This window comes from Lactuca sativa, chromosome 8, assembly GCF_002870075.4.
Source record: "Lactuca sativa cultivar Salinas chromosome 8, Lsat_Salinas_v11, whole genome shotgun sequence".
In the NCBI taxonomy this organism is placed as follows: domain Eukaryota; kingdom Viridiplantae; phylum Streptophyta; class Magnoliopsida; order Asterales; family Asteraceae; genus Lactuca; species Lactuca sativa.
In genome coordinates this window covers 199,527,634-199,548,075 of record NC_056630.2, presented here as the reverse complement: position 1 = coordinate 199,548,075, position 20,442 = coordinate 199,527,634, and the positions used below count along the sequence as shown (strand labels likewise).

General features: G+C 35.7%; 2 protein-coding genes across 2 annotated transcripts in view; one reads left to right on the top strand and one right to left on the bottom strand.

The window, feature by feature from the left end:
• LOC122195451 (acetyl-coenzyme A carboxylase carboxyl transferase subunit beta, chloroplastic-like) overlaps positions 1 to 1,711 on the bottom strand; it is a 91,583-nt gene extending 89,872 nt beyond the window's left edge. The window contains exon 1 of the mRNA XM_042897353.2: positions 1,568 to 1,711. Within this exon, the coding sequence (XP_042753287.2) occupies positions 1,568 to 1,711 (144 nt within the window). The remainder of the gene's footprint in view (positions 1 to 1,567) is intronic.
• Positions 1,712 to 17,264: 15,553 nt separating this feature from the next.
• LOC111909510 (protein NLP4) lies at positions 17,265 to 19,906 on the top strand. The gene is made up of 3 exons (XM_023905322.3): positions 17,265 to 17,823; positions 18,151 to 18,979; positions 19,079 to 19,906. Exons 1-3 carry the CDS (start codon positions 17,575 to 17,577, stop codon positions 19,660 to 19,662), a joined length of 1,662 nt encoding a protein of 553 aa, XP_023761090.1. The 5' UTR covers positions 17,265 to 17,574; the 3' UTR covers positions 19,663 to 19,906.
• Positions 19,907 to 20,442: the final 536 nt, after the last annotated feature.

Below are 20,442 nucleotides of genomic sequence, written 5' to 3'. Positions count from 1 at the left end.
TATTATAAAACTTGGTTAAGATTAATACTTCTAAATAATCTTCCATTAAAAAATCATTTTTGACGCTTATTGTGTCTAAATTGGCTAGCCCGGATCTGCGGGCGTTACAATTATCTCCCCCTTAGGATGATTACGTCCCGGAATCATCAACGAAACAGGGCAGAATAATGACTCCATACGTTATCTGTTCATCCTAGGTAATAATCGTAACTTCCTTGTTTCTTCGAATGAGTATCTAACTCTTAGACTCCTTGACTGTAGGCGGTGCTCGATCTTGCACTTGCTCCCTATCTCACGTTAGACTCCAAATTATGACCTTCAAGTCACAATCTCAATCCTCACTGGATACGAACTTAAGATAAGTTCCTTTATTATTACAATGGAACGATGTGTCATATTCTAAGGACCTATCATCGTATGTTGTAATGCTTAGAATCAAGTCTATTAGAGTCTTCTAACAGACTATACTTTCCTTCATGTTCTAATCTCATCTTAAAAGGTAGCATTTCTAGCTACAAGCAACTATCGTGATACCTCTACCAATCGCTTTGATTATCTTTTATTTCAATCTTCTGGCTTAAGTCAGATGTTACATCAAAGTTGGTTCTCTAAACCACGTAACATACTCATCGTAGTCGGACTTAATTCGATATGACCACTAGGTTCAGAATAACAATCATCTTCCTAGTCATTACCAAAACGATGGTAATGACATATTTGAATGAAACGGAATCAATTACTAGCTTCTTGGTAACCTTGTGACTTTCCCTGATCCAAGTGTGAGTCATGTGCTTCCGGTGGTATAGGCCTCTACTACCTTTCACACCTACTCATAATCGTCCCAAGTATTGTCTCGTAGTTTATCCAAGTCACCATGTAAGAAAATCACACAATCATTCAACACATCAGATAAAAAAACTAAGGTTTTATATTATTTCTTGAAACGATTACATAGGTGTTCAAGTTCACCCTAGACTATGCCTCTAATAGGCTACCCCTACGATACTATGGCTACTTCATAACCCGATCTTTAGATATTAAGCCTTCACTCCTGAAACCTTGCATTGTCAGTAGCTTCACCAAGGATCCTCTAGAATGCTCTTTCCTTCGGCTTTGGCGGCACATTCGGTCTTGCTGCTTCATTTTTCTTCGGGCAGTCCCTAGACATGTGCCCCTTGTCTCTGCATTTTTAACATACTTTATCCCTATGTGTACAATCCTTGGAATAATGACCGATTCTTCCACACTTGTAACAAGTCACTTCTTCGTCGCATCCCTCATAGTGCTTCAATGGTACATTTGGCGTTGTAGCCCTTATCAGACAATCTATCTTGAAGTGTCTCTTTCCACTACACTTAAGGCAAACTTCCTCCTTGGTTGAGCACTTGGGGGCATAGTGACTAGTATTACTGCATTTGAAGCAGGTCACTTCCTTATAGCATCTCCCGTTGTGTTTCCTTCCATACTCGTAACACTATTTTCCTTCACCTCTTCCTCCTCCAGACTGTGAGAACATGTTGTTCTTGTTGGACCTTGAAGTTCCCTCAAATTTCCTCTTCTTGCCAACCTCAACCCAGATGGCTGCCTCAAGAGTAGGTGCCTGGCGTACTAGCACAATAAGTTCGTTTTTTTTACTTTTTTGAAGTAAACGCCTTGTTTCTTCCATTTGTTGATCCAACATCACCCGCACCATTGCACGTATTCCTGCCATCGTGATTGGCTCGGGAGTGGCTACTACAACATGTATTTGCTCAATCATTGGGGGTTGATTTCTGTTTCCGTTTGTGTTCCCGACTCCACTTCGGGTTCTTGCCATCTCGTTCTATACACCAAATCGGACGTTCGTGGCGAAACGACGAGAATTAAAATAAGAAAGATTTTATTTACGATCGACGTGTAAATCTCCCTATTACTTCGAAAAGTTACATGCCAGTTCTAATACCGTAATTAAACATTTAGAAATCTAAACACATAAAATTTCCAGATCTGGTCGACAACAGACCATAGATCCGATCAAACGATAGCATAAAGCATCATAAATCATTTAGCACATAAAAGCATTTTAGGCATCTTCCCTAATTAAGCTAGTGCTTGTGTCTATTTGGGCGTACTTCCTAAAATATATTAGACACACTCCTCACAATCATCGCTTAAAATTCTAAGTTTAAGTCTAGAAATAAATCCTTATTCCTAGTTCGCTAAAACTAATGCTCTGATACCAACTGTGACATCCCCATTTTTACGGCCAGAAAAGACCGATTTTGTTTATGCTTTATAAAAAAATCAGAGTACCTTCTTTAATAAAAATGTTGCGGAATTTGTTCCTAGTAAAACATGATAAATACATTATCAAAGTATTTCCGAAGAAAAGTGTTTTTTATTCATTTTAAAACATTTGGGATGTCATCGTCAATACAGAAACATAAGCATAAACAGAACTTACATTCATTATCATTAGTGATTTACATCTCCTTAATCTCTCAGTGTAGTGTAGCTTTGTATCGACACCTGTGATACAATTAAACTAAGTGGGTCAGGTTGGGAAACCTGGTGAGTACATAGGGTTTTCAACCCATAATAATATAATTATTATGTTTAATCATCAAACAGTTAACCCAATTACCCATCCCCATTATCTTCTTTACTCTTAAGGGTCTACCCTAAGAATCAGCTCTTTCTCATTCATTCATTCCTAAGGATTATCCTAAGGAATAGGTACGCAGTCCATCGTTGTCAATGACATAGCTGTCAAGCACAGCTGCTAGTTCTATCACTTAGGCGCAGCTGCCAGAATTGTGCCATTCTATGTGAGGCACAACTGCCAGTATTTTCCTTTGAGCACAGTTGCTAGGGTTATCCCGTTTATTGACAATATCATTTTCGAGAGTCCACTCGCAATACATGTCAATGGGTTTTTAGAGTACACCGGTGAACACATCGTTCAAAACACCTACAGGTTGCGAGCCTGCTAGTGTTCCACTGGACTGTCTAGAATAGTCCGTGGGTGCCATCCATACTCTGCTAGATGATGGGGCCAACATTTGGGAATAAAGCTTCTCACATCGTCCACCTCTCACCCTTACCGCATGGTCTATATCACCTCTCAACTCATCATCCAACTCATAATTCATCTACCCATGTTTTACCAAACATATTACGTAAATATAAATACATATACAGTTTAAATCATATAAAACTTGTATAAAATTGTTCATCCAGCATAGATAGCAAGTATACATATAATATTCACACATAACACGTAGTTTATATAAAATACTTCATATCTATGTGTAAGATGAAAAGGACCATGCACTCACTTGAAAAGGTGGTGATTCCGAACTCAGACAGCGCTTCGCTTCTTAAAAATAATTTCCTTCGACGAAACCTAGTATTATTACCACTAGAGTTTAGTCTGTTATTCATCGAGACTAATTAATAGTCTAGCTATTATTACTATTATATAAGCGTTAAACAATACTTATATAACCCATAATAATAGCCCAAGTACTTATTATATGTTCCAGCTAACGTTACTATAATTAAATAAAAGCTATATTAAAAATAGTGTAGGCGTAGCTCACTTACAACGGATTTTATAGAAAACCAAGCTTTGATTGGAGCAGCATTCCCGAGCCGAAAAGCTCTTCTTCACGGAGCCGTCGAGCACTCAGGGGCTTCCACCTCGTGCTAGGGAGGTTCCCAAGGCTTTTCGGGGGGTTTCGGGGCTACAGAGAGGTTCTAGAGAGAGATAGAAAGAGAGAGAGAGAGAGAGAGAGAGTAAAGAGAAGAAAGAATGAGAAAGGTGAGAAGAAAATGAGGGTGGGAGAGGTTCTATTTATAGGGTGAAAAATGGATGAACTTGGTGCCACATGTCACCATTGATAGTTCATTTTATTTACTTCTTTTTATAGTTTATTTTAACATATTTCATTCATAATTTAGATACTTTCCATGCATATTTTCCTTTTTGTTATTTTATGGCCAATTTCGGGTACTTTCTAGTTTTATGAGCTTTATTGCAGATTTCATGGAGACTAGTGGAGCGGGAATGTTCGGGACGTATGGAAAGTAATTGGAATAAGAGGACGTCGAGGATTTTGGGCTTGATGGGTAGTGGAGATGATGCATGGAGTGATCTTGATGATTATTTGAAGGTTTGGAGAGAAATAAACTTTAAATTTGCAAGATACGGGGGAATATTCAAGCGTGCGTAGATTATTAATCGGGCGAGTTCACGAGCTTTGGAGGATTTGGAGAGGTTAAATTGGGCTTAAATGAAGAAAAACTTGAAGAAAATAGGCTAGGAGGTGATTGGATTCGATCTGGGCTAGTGGGATATGTTTTGGAGGCCCAAAAACTCAAAGAAGCCCATGTCAGGCACCGCCCACGCAACCCACCCGCGCAACAGCACGCGGGTCGCGCAAGGCCCTGCAGGGGCATTTCCGGGAATTCATGTTTTAAGCTATATGGGGAAGGTTGGTGCCTATCTTTTGCATACTCTTGGACATCCAATTTTTGGAGATTCTCTCTGGAGTTTTGAAGACTTTTGAAGGCCAAGAACACTTGAAGAACATCATCTTTTTACATCTTGATTCTTGCTTAATGTTTGGTACAATCTTCACTAACTTTGTTTCTTTGAGTTTAGTTATGCTTGGTTAAACTAATATTGGTTGAATTTTTGTTGAATCCTTTGAACTTTTGTTGAATGTTGAAGAATCCATGAACTTGTTCTTAAATCTTTATGGAAATGTTGTGTTTTATCATATTATCACTACTAGTATGTTTTTATTCATGAGTTTAAATGTGTTTGTGGTGATTAGTTGGCTAATTTTGTTGATTAAGTAAAGGATCCTCAAATTAGGAAGCAACAAATGATTTTTGTGTTGTTTTTGCTTCACACAATCTTAAAAACATTTCCTCCAACATGGAGGTGAAAGCATTTGACCCTTCTTGGATTTGGTGACTTTTTGGTTCTTAATGCTAGTTGACTTTCACTAATTACATGCTATTTGGAATTAGTGACTTTGACTAAGGAAATTGTTATGAGCTTCTCTAGTCATTTCAACAATTAAGAAAAGTCTAGGTAATCTCAAGCTCCTTGGATTACTATAGCCAAATTAAGGATTTAAATCAAAGTATTGCACCATTGGATTCTAATGATATGTTCATCAAAAGTCAAAGTGAGGAAACTTTAAGTCAACCATCTCTCCCTTATTGATTTTACACCAAACCCTTATTTTTGTTGAAATTGTCTATTTAAATCATAGTTAATTCTAGTTTGTTTCAAGTATTTCACAACACCAAAACCCCCCATTTTATTTTTATTGTTATTTTACAAGTATTTTTACAAAGAGATTTTTCATAGAGTTATAAATTGAACCAATCTCCGTGGATTCGACCCCTTTACCACTATACACTATTTTAGTGTGTAATATTTAGGGTTATTATTTTTGTTGGCCTCGACAACCACCAAATTTTTGGTGCCGTTTCCGGGGATTGGTTTATTTTTAATCAATTTGTTTCTCTATGCCCAGATCTCAGCGTACAGGTGACTTGATTTACAACCCATAAATCGAAAAAGAAGCTAGGCGTTTGGCGAAGGAAAAGCGAATTGAGCGTGGTCAAACTTCTAATCCTCACGGGGATCCGGAGGTTGAACCTGCTTCATCATGTGATACGGAACCCGATTCTAGTCCCGACCCTCGCCAAGAAATTCTCGAAACACCACCTCTACAACAAAACCCACCCATTATTGAACCAATTGCAATTGCGGACGAAGGAGAAGTTCCCGAAAGAACTTTGAGGCAAATGATGGAGACCGATGTTACACAAACTCCAACCGGTATCAATTACCCGGTTTTGGAAGGAGGTTCGGAATTGAAGTCAAGTTTAGTCCATCACCTCCCAACTTTTCATGGATTGGAGAACGAAGACCCGCATAAGCACTTGAAGATGTTACATATTATTTGCACTAGCGTGAAGCCACAAGGGTCAACCGATGACCAAATCAAGCTAAGGGCATTCCCCTTTTCATTGGCCGATAAAGCAAAAGATTGATTATTCTATCTTCCACCGGGGTCAATCAACTCATGGACCGACATGGCAAGAGCTTTTCTTGATAAATTCTATCCCGCTTCAAGGGTCTCAAGTCTTAGAAATGAGATTTGTGGAATCCGCCAAGGTCAAAATTAGACTTTTCATGATTATTGGGAGAGGTTCAACAACTTGTGCTATAGTTGCCCACAACACCAAATTCCGGAACAACTCCTCATTCAACACTTTTATGAGGGATTGTTGCCAATGGAGAGAAGACTAGTTGATGCCTCAAGTGGTGGAGATGTATTTAGTAAAACCCCACAACAAACAAGACAACTTTTCACCACCATAGCCGCAAATTCTCAACATTTTGGCCCGCGCCAAGACATGAAGAGAGACACACAACACAAAGTCAATGAAGTGGGAACATCAAATCTCGAGTCTCAAATCAAAGATCTAACCTCCATTGTCCAAAAGCTAGCCATGGGACAAACTCCACAAGTGATGGTTTGTGGAATATGTGCAACAATGGGACATCCTACGGATATGTGTCCCGTCCTTCAAGAAGATGCGGAGCATGTGAATGCCACGGGAGAGTTCCAAAACTATCACAACAAACCATCTGGTTACCAAAATGCATATAATTCAAGTTGGAAGCCATATCCCAACATGAGCTACAACCCAAGACCATTGCCTCAAAATGTATTGGTTAGACCATCCTATCCACCACCACAACCTCATTACCAACATCAACAACCACACTATCAACCCAAACCACATCCTCCACATCATTATCAACAACCTCCTCAATCTCAACCAAGTAGCTCTGGAATGTCTCTTGAAGACATTGTCAAATCCCTAGCCACTAGTACCCAACAATTCCAAAGAGAGACAAGGACTAGTATCTATAACCTTGAAGCACAAATGGGAGATATATTTACATCCATAAGCAAGTTGGAATCCTGTGGTAAACTCCCTTCTCAAACCGAAAAGAACCCAAATGTCAATGTGGTGACCTTGAGAAGTGGCAAACAAGCCGGAGAAAGTAGTTCAAAGAAGAAGCCAAGAGAAGAATAAGAAGAAATAGAGATCATTCCCGTTGAAGTACCTATAATCAAGAATGATGCACAAGTCGGAGTTCCAAAGAAGACTACCCCTCTAGTAATACCAATAGCCACTCAACCACCGTTCCCCTCCCGACTTGCAACTTCAAAGAAGAATATGGAGGAGAAAGAGATTTTGGACACCTTCTGAAAGGTGGAAGTAAACATCCCTCTACTTGATGCAATCAAGAAAATCCCAAGATATGCAACATTCTTGAAAGAACTTTGTACCAACAAGAGGAAGTTGAAGGGAAATGAGAAATTTTTGATGAATGAAAACGCATCCGCGGTTTTACAAAGGAAACTTCCACCCAAATGCAAAGATCCCAGAATGTTCACGGTTCCTTGCAAGATTGGAGATGTCACTTTTAGTAGTGTTATGCTTGATCTTGGTTCCTCTATCAATTTCATGCCCTATTCGGTGTATGAATCATTAAATGTCGGGCCCTAAAGTGAAACCGGTGTCATAATCTCTCTTGCGGATAAATCAAGTGTCTTTCCTAGAGGTGTTTTGGAAGATGTCCTAGTGCAAGTGAACCAATTAGTCTTCCCGGCAGATTTCTATGTAATTGATCTAGATGAGCAAGTATCCTCCAAATCAGCTCTAATCTTGCTTGGGAGACCGTTTTTGAAGACGGCTAGGACAAAGATCGATGTGTATGCGGGAAGTTTGACAATGGAGTTTGATGGCGAAACAATAAGTTTTAATATTTATGATGCCATGAGATATCCTAGTGATGTTTCATCTTTGTACTTTGTTGATGTTGTTCAGCCAATTACTCAAGAATTGTTTGAGTTATCTAACGGTGATATGTTGGAGATGATCTTAAGCAAAGGATTCGATTGTGGGAAGCTAGCCGAGCAATTAAAACTTTATTCTTTGGATCTGGAAGTTGAGAAGTTGGTAAATAAAATGGAGATGAAGAAATCTACAAGATTAGATGTCAAGCAAATTGAATTGCCCCCAACTCATACATTGCCTCCATCCCTTGCTCAACCACCCGAATTGGAATTGAAGGTTTTACCTCAACATTTGATGTATGCCTACTTGGGAAAGAATGAAACCCTTCCGGTTATCATTTCAACTCACTTAACCAAATTTGAAGAAGAACAACTCATCAAGGTGTTGAAGGAGCATAAAGAAGCCATGGGTTGGACGATTGCGAATATCAAGGGATTGAGCCCCTCCACTTGTATGCACAAGATCTTAATGGAGGATGAATGCAAGCCAAGTAGAGACGCGCAGAGAAGGTTGAATCCGCCAATGATGGAAGTTGTGAAGAAAGAGATATTAAAGCTTCTTGATGCGGGGATGATCTATCTAATCTCAGATAGCTGGTGCAAGTCGTTCCAAAGAAGACGAGAATCACGGTGGTCGAGAACAACAAAGGTATGATGGTCCCCACTCGTGTGCAAAATGGGTGGAGAGTATGTATTGACTACCGCAAACTCAATGCAAGCACAAGAAAAGATCATTTCCCATTGCCTTTCATTGACCAAATGTTAGAAAGGTTGGCCGGGAAATCCCATTATTGTTGTCTCGATGGGTATTCTGGTTTTCACCAAATCCCGGTGGCAAAGGAGGACCAAGAAAAGACAACATTTACATGTCCATTTGGTACTTTCGCATACCGGAGAATGCCATTCGGATTATGTAATGCCCCAGCCACTTTCCAACGTTGTGTGTAATATTTAGGGTTATTATTTTTGTTGGCCTCGACAACCACCAACCATCTAGTGGCAAGACTTGAGGAGAAAGCAATGGCCAAGATTGTGCCACATCACTCATTTTCGCACAACACACTTCTAACTTCTAAAATCCGTAACTTTCACATACGACCTCCGCTTTTGACATTCTTTATATCCACGCATAGGTAAAAATAAGATCTACAACTTTCATTTTGACTCCGTCGGCTAATTCTCGACCGATCTTAAATTTAACAGTACAATGAGATTATACTGTTAAATGTCCGCGTAAAATTCATAACATCTACATACGAACTCCGTTTTTGTCTGCCTTTTTACCGTTGAGTTCCTATTAATGAGATCTTCAATTATCATTTAGGTCGCGTAGGACAGAAACCGCTCAATCTAAAATTCGAGTTTTGGGGCGTGCACTGTTATGCCAAATCTTAGAAAATTCATAACTTCCTCATAAGAAGTCAGATTTGGGCGTTCTTTTTTTTTTTTGTATGTTCTCGGTTTAAAGTATACTAAAAATTTTGTTTAGATCACTAAGTCTAAAAAGTACTTTATCAAAAAGTCACTATTTATGTCTCCCGGTGCCTTGCCGATTTTGCCGTAAAACTTCTTCGTTATAACTCGGATTTTGGCGTTCTTTATATGTACGAAACCCTTGAGACATATTATAAAACTTGGTTAAGATTAATCCTTCAAAATAATCTTCCATTAAAAACTCATATTTGACGCTCATTGTCTCTAAATTGGCTAGCTCGGATCTGTGGGTGTTACATAATGCTTTGGAAAATCAAATTGCATGTATAATTAGAGAAAACATAGATCCAAAGCATTTAGGGTTGTATGTGCACCTTAAGGTTATTAGGATGCTCAAAACCCTTTAGATTATGTGTTTTGTGGTGTGCTAGTTGATTATGTGGTATGTGATATGCTAGTTGTCTTTGTGATACTTGCATAGTAGTCCCCGGGGGGAGCTCGTGACACTTGGATGTCAGACCATGTGGGGATGCGCATGACATTCTAGGTAAATACTATAGGGGGTACCCATGGCACTTGGTTATTAGACCATATGGGGGTGCCCATGACATTTCAAGTAAGACCATGGAAAGGGGGGGGGGGGTGCCCATGGCACATAGGTGTAAGACCCTGGGGGTAGCCCACGACATCCTGTAGTAAGACCTTGGAGGGAGTCCAAGACATCCTTATATGTTTATATGTATGACTTATGTGATTGGTATAAGTTATTTGGTTATGTGGATTATGTAGGGTATGTTATGGGGAACTCACTAAGCTTCATGCTTACAATTTTGTTTATGGTTTCAGGTATCATTGGTTTGGAAAGGAAGGGTCCGACTTGATTGCACCGCACACACCTGTGTTTTCCGCATTATGTGATTTTGGGATGTAACTTTGATAAATGTTTTAATTAAGCAATGTTTTTTAATGGTTGGATTAAGTAACATTTGTGTTTGACTATAATGAAAAATAAAATTTTTACCCTGGATTTTTTGGTTGTTACAATACCCCCCCCCCCCAAGCATTAGAATTTCGGCCTGATGCTTCCTTGAAGAACCTTAGCCGATTTTTCTAGTATCTCTCCTCTCATCTTGTTCCATTAGGTGTTTGTGAACTATTAGAGGTACAATATTTGGGGCACTAAGCTTTCAAGAGTTAAGGATCATCAAGATTGGCTTGTTATTACTGTATAACAGGTGAGGTAATCTTCTAACCCTAATTTCCTATATGAATTTCGAAATTGTATGCTAGATCTAGGGTTATTGCTTTGGTTTTCAATTTGCATGTTCAATTAGTGAAAAACTTAGATCCAAAGGAATTAGGGTTGCATGATCACATAAGAATGTAGATATGCTCATAACCCAACAGTATTATCTGCATCAAGGTATGATTGCTTTTATGCATCTTCAACCTATATTTTTGTATGATGTATTTTCTTATATAAGTTTATAATTCAGGCTTTGGTGATTGGGCACCCATTTCTCTACAAATGATACGTATATACATTAGTAATTAAATTTTATATGTATGACTAGTTAAATTGTGTATGTGTCATGTCACAGGGGACAGTTTGAAGCCATTAGAATTTGAGGATTCAGAATTATGACAAAGGATGATGAGACCGGACGTACAGTAACTGCTTCACAAACAGATGAATTTGAAGACATGTTAAGAAATGAAGGTAAATAGCAAATGACTATCTATTCAAAATTGTTATAAATCACTGTTTATTTTCTAAAAGTTTGAGTTTTTATACTAATAAACATATCAATTACAAGTCTACCAAGGAGAGAATTGAGCTAGAACGAGAATATGACATAAGAAGAAACAATGTTTTTAAAATGGCCAAATGGATCAAGTTACTTGAGCAACAGCTCAACAATCTCAGTAAACAACATATGAACGACACATAGGTTTTATGTTTATATCATCTTCAACCTTATAAATATTTATCAATTTAGCATGAACATGGATATATAATAGCATATATGGATTTTGTAGGTTGAAGAACATGAGATGGAGAATAAACTAAAGGAGCTTCAATAGGAGATCAATGTTGCTGAGTTAGATTGTCTAAGGTTTTGTTTGTTTCTTAGTTCTTGTGTAACATATGAGTATAATAATAATAATAATAATATTTTTTATGCTTTGTTAATTATCAACTTTCAGATTGAAGAATATTAAGGAATGTTTAACGATTGCAAGAGATGAAGTTAGAGAGATCACTTATAAGGTATGGGCTTGCTTTCATTTATTTCTTTACCAAATTAGTCAATGGGCGTGTTCGGCAAAACTAGCTGGTAGCGGGTAGCTTATAGCAGGTAGCTTGTAGCTTGTAGCATTTTGTTAAACGCTACATGAAGTAGCTTTTGGATTTAGAGCGTTTTGTTTAAACTAAACGCTAAAAGCTCATAGTGCCAAACAAGGTTTTCCGTTAAAAACGGAGAGTTTTATCAAACACTAGAAATTATAAGCTCTCAAACGCTCCTAAACGCTCCGTGCCGAACACACCTAATGTCAAAATCGTGACCTACACCTGGCTCAACCAAACAAGGTATTGTAATTGGAAATCTCTTTACAAAGGTTGCATCAAATTATGACATCATGAATGATTTGATGAGTGTTGGTCTCCATAGGTTGTGGAAATAGAGGTAGAGTGTAACATTTTACTTTTGTTTTACATTTTTTAAAATATTCCTTCATTTGTTTTTAGGGCTTAATTTTATTTTTCAGATTGGTTTTAAAATTGAGCCCATATCCTGATGTTGGATGTTGATGAATGGCCTACAGAGGATTTAAGAGGCCATATATACCTCCTTATTTTTGTTCCTCCTATGGATACATGTTATCTTATCATATTTCACATCAACAAATACCAACCTACTTTCAGTCATTTGTTTTTTTATTTCTTCCTATTACAAAAATGTATCAGTTATAGCATTTGATCAACTTTTTGGTGATTAGCCTAATTTTTTTTTTCTATTTTGTTTCCTTACGGATGGTTATTTTTTTATGCTAATAGTTTTATAATGCGGTTGTCTTAAAATAAGTATTTCATCCTGTTTCAGGTCTTTTATTTGGAGATGAAAAAAAACATCAATAGACAAGGATTAAATGGACTTCATACTATAAATCTCTAATTATGTCAAGTGTCAGATATTGTTTTTCTGGTATGCAAGGACAAAATGGAATCGTAGTGAACCAATACAGGAAGGTAAGAAAATTATGAAACTTGACCATTAAAATACAACTTTTAAGTAGGTTCTCCAACTGTGAAGTCTTTTGTGTCTTTATTTCATAGGGAATCTGTTGATTAATGTCTCTGAATTCCAAGAAGAAGCCATGTAGCTACCATTATTTAGCTTATCTACAATAGCAAATGCTACTGCCAGGTTTCATTTGACAACAAGCTTTCGGTGTATAATCAGAGCTCCAGAAGCAATTGCTTTGGAAACAACCCTTCAACCAACACATATTGAATGAGATGCTCAATTTTTCATTTCTCTGTGTCCATGGTGTTGAAGAAGAAGTCCAAAAGATATCTATTCGATTGGGATTGACTTTAAATTTCTCAGCCTTCTATTATGAAATCATGAATTCATCTAAAAGGTTTGCTTTTAACTTTTAATCATCAAATCAGTATTATTTTTTCATTTGTGATTACCATTTTTTCTTACCAGGGTATGTTCCTTACCTAAACAGGCTTACGATGAAGCAATTTTAGAGCTTCATACTTTGAAGGAGGAATCAACAAAGATACTACTTTGATTATGCACCTTCTAAGGGACAATATCAATGTTTGGACATATGATATTATAGAGGAAAGAGGTTAGTTTGTTTTATGTGTTTTTTGTTCTTTTAATAACTTAAAATTATTATTTTAGTCTTTTGATTAAGTTTTTGATGCTACAGAAGATTCATGCAAACACGATGGTAGTGGCAGAACTAGTGGTCAGATCGACATTGTAGAGGTTGGTGATTCATTTTAAATTTAGTTTTTGATTTAGTTTTAATTTGATGTATGATTCCTATTTTTTTTAAAAAACAGTTTAAGGAAAGGAAGTTGTGAATAAAGAGGGTGTTGTTGGTTACGGAATTGGAAGTGGTTGGTGATGGACTGTTTGGTGAGTATGAAAACATTGAAAAATATTTATGTGTAATTCCTTATAATTCTCTATAAACAAATGTTTGAATAGACGAATCTTTTCTTTATATGTTGTTTTCGCTTGGTATAGGAAGTTGAGGTTCATAAAAAGAAGACAAGTGGTTACAAATTAGACAAAGCATATGTTTTTTCCTGTCAGTATATTTGATGAAATTAACAGCTTCATGACAATTCCAAATGAGTTGGCCCATCATGAAATCAAGCCATAAGAACAAAAGATCCTTATTGTCTTCCTCTTTCAATATTATCTATATGATTGACAATTTTCCCATTGTTCCACGTCAATCAACTTTTACTGTATCAACATTGTTTAGATTAATAATTGATCAATAATCTCTTATTTTTTATACTGGTAACAAATCTATACCTCATAAAAACGGGATTCCTTATCTAGTTATTAATGATAACACACGTAAATTATACTTATGATTATATAAATATGTAATTTGTATATATTTTCAAATACCTAATTAAAATTGAAGTAAAGTACACCAACCACACTTATGGTTTGGGATAAATTTGCATATTAGGTCCTTCATTTGTTTTTTGTTTTTGTTTTTTTTTTTTTTTTTTTTTTAAATTTGAAGGATCCTTATGGTTTGGTTTTGTTTTGTTTTGTGTTTAGTCCTTTTGAAAAATGTCATAATTTTATATATATATTTTTTAAAACTTTTCTTTATTATTAGTTTTATTCTTTTGGTAATATTAATTTTAATGGGTCTCACCCCAATTTCAAAGGTGAAATGACTATGATACATTGATACCAACAACACCATTACCTTCAGCAGCCAACATCAATCCCCTCCTCCACTAGCCACAACATTCGTCTTTCTTGGCATGGTTGTCGTCCTCTTCTCCATAATCTATATATAAACAAAATATATATATATATATATATATATATATATATATATATATATATATATATATATATATATATATATATATATATATATATATATAATGAAAAATGTTTGTAGAAAAGAATCAACTTTCGACCGAAATCAAAAAACGGAAAATAAAACCAACTTTATGAACTATATCAAATCCAAAAAAAAAAATCTATTGAACAAACCTCAAACATCTATCAAAACTACAACAAATTACAACGTATTAGAGGTGAACTTGAGATAATTTCAACCTTCCAACCTAAATGAAACAAAAAAATCGATTGAACAAACTAAAACATTCTAAGACCATCCGGTACGGGTCCAACGAGAAGTAACGGGGGTGAGGTGGCACCCCTCAACGGCGTTATGACACCGGGAACACCCCCCCCCCCCCACACACACACACACAACTTGTTGCATCTTGTCATGACAAATCTCGTTGCATCTTGTTGGCGTTGTGACGAATTGAAACGGGGAACACCAACTTTTTGTTTTTGTTTTTTTTTTCTTTTGGTGTTGCATCTTGTTGCCCATTTTCTTACTTGGTGTTATAACACTACTTGCGTATGTGGCATTTGAGATGGTGTTGCACCTTGTTGCCCACACCCAATGCTCTAACAAACTAATAAAGAATGAAGCAGAGAACTATGGACAAGCGCTATTTCATTTGTCACCTTTTTTTTCTCTTGGGAAACTACTAATCTAGAAAAAAACCACATGACAGGAAAAACAAACCCCAAAATTGCCATGTCACAATACGCAAAGATGAAACAAAACAATGATTTAAAACTATTATTAAGAAATAACATAAATTATGATTTAAAAATATTATTAAGGATAAACTAGTCATTTAACTTGACTAAGTACCAAAGCTGAATCAAAACAAAACCACAAAGTGAAAAAAAAAAAAAAAAAAAAAAATTAGAAACCAAACTAATAAATCATCATAAATAACAGGGACCATTAATGTAATTTACTTAAAGAAGTTAATTAGGGATTAGACGCGGCGATATGTAAAGAGTAGAAAAAGGCCGCAGGCTCTCCACACTCCCCAGGAGTTAAATCAGATAGCAATTGTTATTATCAAAACAAATTATACTTACACCCCTCCAAGAATTCAAAAACAGCAGATTCAACCACTATATTTTTTTACATAACATATTCCACAGGGATGAAACATAATTTGTAACATTATAACTTCTCCTATTTGATATTGTCCCATTTAATCATATATATTGCCTTTTTTAGAGAAATATTTTCACTTAAAAGTTACACATGCATCCATATAATATGGTAAACTGTAAGGGGTGTTTCGTGTTTGCTATTTGGCTGTAACAATTGGGTTGAAATGAAAATTCTTCAAACATACCTTCTTATTCGTAGTAAAAATATGGCCTTTAATCATAAAGAAACAAAAAAGAACGATTAAGTATATTCATAAGGTGTATTACATCATGAATCTTTTGAACCTTTGGGATGATCTAATGGCCACTTATCAATTATCATGAAAACCAGAAGTTTTGCTATGTGTGATGTGTCAATGACGATGACAGGAGAGTTTGCATATACTTGTCACTTTCATAAATGTTATAGATTGGTGGATTATGACAAATTATAAATTAGTAAACTAAAGAAAGTTAAATCATGGATACTAATTTCTAATAACATTTGGTATTCATACACATGTTAGGTCATATGGTTTCTGACGCAATTGTTATGTGTGTTGGATTCTAAGAAATTTTACAAATTCAGTCCATGAACAATAGGATGTGTTCAAAATTGCTTATCAATTTCCATGTTTAAGTATGTCTACCTTTAATTTGAATTATTATTTTCAAATGTAGTCCTTTGAGTCCACAAAAAGTCAAAAACCTTACCATATGGCTCATTCATAAGGACGAGACTGTTGAGATAGATAGTTGAGGACCATTATGAACGTTACTTATAGTTCAAGATAGATTTATGAATTTTCATCTAAAGGATACAAAATACATTTGTTTTATCATTGTATATTAAGAAAAGATTCTTGTTCTAAACAAAAGAACAAAGATCGATTTTGTTGTAAGCTACTACTATATCAAATATAACAATACTTAAATATAAAGCATAAAATCAAAGTGCACGACTAACATCATGGATTTGATTCGAACCAGAGAAAATTGAAGATAAAATATCATTGATACATCCACAACCGTTGCAACAAAACTTGAAACTATGAGATCTCGAATCCGTGCCTTTAAGTCAACTATCCACAACTAACTACTCAATTGTTTTTAGCTCATCGGTATCAAATATATTGAAAATATGTGCCTTAACTAGTAGGTTGAAGATTCAAGTTTTGTGGTCTACACTCGATCATTGTACATTTGATTTATATCTCATATGATGATTCTGATAGTTGCACGATAACCAAACTTATGGGTTACTAGAAACATAACCTTAAAAAGAAAAAAAAAACTCAATATCCCAAAAACAAGAACCCAATAGCCCAAAAACAACATATAGACATGCACTAATTAAGTCAAAAGAGTTAAAAGCAAAGCAGTTCATAAGTATCCGATACCATATCATTTCTCAATCATTGTAATGAATATTTTCTCAAAAGGAATAATAAGAAAGAATGCAAAAGTTACGAAAAGGGTATTAACGTAGTCTATGCTTGATAGACTTTTACTACTCATTTATACATGAGAAAAAACGAAAAAAGAAAATGGCATTAGTCAACTTTCATTATATTATTTTATTGTACACATTTTTCGGGAATAGGTCCACCTAAAATTATAATTTAATTATCCAAAAAATTGTGATCCTCACCCTAAATTCCTCTATAAAAAAGACCAGAAGTGGAAACTTGCGGATGCATACTTCAAGCTTCAATACAACCTTTTGTTCGTTAAGTCAGTTATCCTTCATCTCCTTATATCATCTCTCTTTAAAAAAATCTTTTATAGATTTTTTTTTCTTAAATTTGTTGCAAGAACGATGTTCGTGCAACACAAACTGATAAGATATTTGCAAACAGGCGAAACCGATCCTTCCTGGAAATCCCTCTTCTTGTTTTACCTCTACATGAATCTTCTCTGTTCTGGCTCGTGATTCTATTTCTGAAAATCTACTTCTTTTAGCTTTGAATTTATATAATATTTATATACATAAAACTACAAAAATGTTTGGATCAATTAAGGAAAGTGGTCTAGATTTCATCAATATGGATGAAAATTCGTATGAGTTCTCATTTACGAATCCTTCGGATTCATCATCATCATATCTGAATTCCTATTTTGAAGATGAAAAAGATGTGAAGCCTCTTGGAACTTCCATTCTTGATTACACTTATTTTGATAATCAAACCCCCGAGACATTACCTTCACAAGCTTTTGAGGGTTACGACTTCATGATTCAACAAAAACTAGAGGTAAACGATACTACCTTAAATACTTCTCAATCTATCTAATTTCAATTCAAAACTCATTTATGATATAAAAAGCAAGGCACTTTTGTTGATTTGATTATCATAACATCCTTTTTATAATTTCTTTTTGTCACAATGTAGACTAAATTTTTAAATGTATAATGTCCTGATGAGAACAATTTTCAGGATAAAATTTTCAGAATATAATGTTTTAATAAGAAATTTTTTTAAAAATACAATGTCTTAGAAATAAAATGAAAATCATAAAAAAATGGAAAGTAGTTTGCTATTTATTCCATTTAGTCCTAAAAACAACGATTTTTTACACAGGATTACAATGGATCTTATGAAATGGTTCTAGCAGAAATCCGAGAAGTTCTAAAAGCTGTATGCGACATACATTCTTTACCCATGGCTCAAACATGGAGTCTATGTGGTCAACAAGGTCAACGCGAGTGCCATAACCAATCTTCCGCTTGCATTTCTGTCATCAATTCAGCCTCCTATGTACTCGATCCCAACGTTTTAGGGTTTTACGAAGCATGCTCCGATCTCCATCTCCTCCGAGGCGAAGGTATCGCCGGAAAAGCACTGGGTACAAACCAACCATGCTTTGCGACGGACATCACCGCTTTCAGTGCAACCGAATACCCTCTATCGGGCCCCGCTAGGGTTTTTGGGCTCGGTGGTGCGGTGGCGATACGACTCCGGAGCACCTATTTAGGAGCTGTCGATTTCATTCTCGAATTCTTTCTACCTAATAGTTGCAGAAACGATGAAGAACAGAAGAATATGTTGAGTTCGATTTCGTCTGTGATGCAAAATGTTTCTACAAGTTTACGCGTCGTAAACGATGACGAATTAGTAGAAGAAGATGAATCGTCATGTTCTTGGATTTCAAAAGCTCAAAAGCGAGGTGAAAGTTTCATTGTTTCTTTCAAGGAGGAACCACAAGAACAAGAAGAATTCAAAATGATAAACCAATTCGATTACACGAAGCAAATTGAACAGAAATCGAAACCAAAAGGGAGAAAACGATCGTTAGGCGTCAGGAAATCGGAAGAGAAACGACGAGTTAAACCAGAGAAGAACATCAGTTTACCAGTTCTTCAACAATACTTTCCCGGGAGTCTCAAAGATGCTGCAAAAAACATTGGGGGTGAGGCCATTCTCTGAAAAAAACCAATCAAAATTCATTCATCTTCATTCATTCTTGTGTGAATTTGTGATTTACAGTTTCTTGATTTCCATTTTCCAGTTTGCCCCACGACATTGAAGAGGATATGCAGGGAGCATGGGATTATGAGATGGCCTTCTAGAAAGATCAAGAAAGTAGGCCATTCTTTGAAAAAACTCCAAACCATAATCGACTCAGTTCAAGGTGCAGAGGGTACGATTCAACTCAGATCCTTCTACACAAACTTCCCAGAACTCAGCTCCCCGAAACCTTCTTCATCATGTGGGAGCCCTAATTCAGTTCAAGAAGAAAGGAAATCACGAGAAAGGACACAAAGAGAGAAGCTTTCAGATTATGATCATTCTAATGAAGGTGCTTTTAGGGTGAAAGTTGTTTATGGTGAAGAGAAGATACGATTAAGCGTGTCAAAAGATTGTGGTTTTTGGGATTTGAAGAGGGAAGTTATGAGGCGATTTGGTATGAATGATTTGAATTGTGTGACATTGAAGTATTTGGATGATGATTTGGAGTGGGTTTTGTTGACTTGTGATGCGGATCTTGAAGAATGTATGGACATAAATATGGTGTCAAAGAAGTGTTCGATAAAAGTGTTGGTTCATGAATCTTTTCATCCAGAATCTGGAAGTTCTTTTACTGGGTGTTGACATTTGACAAGATGTTTTGTATAGGTAATGTATATATAAGATGAGTCATGAGTGTATATTTCTATATATTAAAAGGGAAATTAAGTTTGTGGATAGCTAATTTACTATAACAAAGAGTTAGTATTTCATGGTTTTGTTGGTGGGAGTGAAGTGAGTTTGAGTGATTGTATAGATTGTATCATTCATACCTGGAAATGCTTGAATCAGAGTGACTTGTAGGCATAAAGCTGCTTTTATTTTGGTCTTTGTTGCCTCTTTACTACTAAATTTATCATTCATTTTATCATATGCTCAATTTGGGTAATCACCAACTTGATCTTCTTATAGTGAGATAGCGGTCCAATGTGGTTTAAGCGTTAAACATCTAACGTTTTAAATAACGCAATGCCTGATTTCACAGCAATGCCAAGCGTCAAACTTTTTCGAGCTGTGTTGAGTCACATTGGTTGTAAGACTTAATATATATATATATATATATATATATATATATATATATATATATATATATATATATATATATATATATATATATATATATAGGTTTAGGTTATTCTATTCTAACTAATTATTGTGCAGACATCGTATGATATGAGAATTATTAAGAGAATAAGTTGTTTAACAATGCGAGTACGTTAAACCTTACAAAAATATCATCATTTTCATGCATTCTTGCTAATTATTATTTATTTTTGTTCTCACATATTGTTTTTCACTTATTTTTATTCTGATAGAATACGACCCAATAAAACATTATGTCAACATTATGAAAGAAACAAGAAT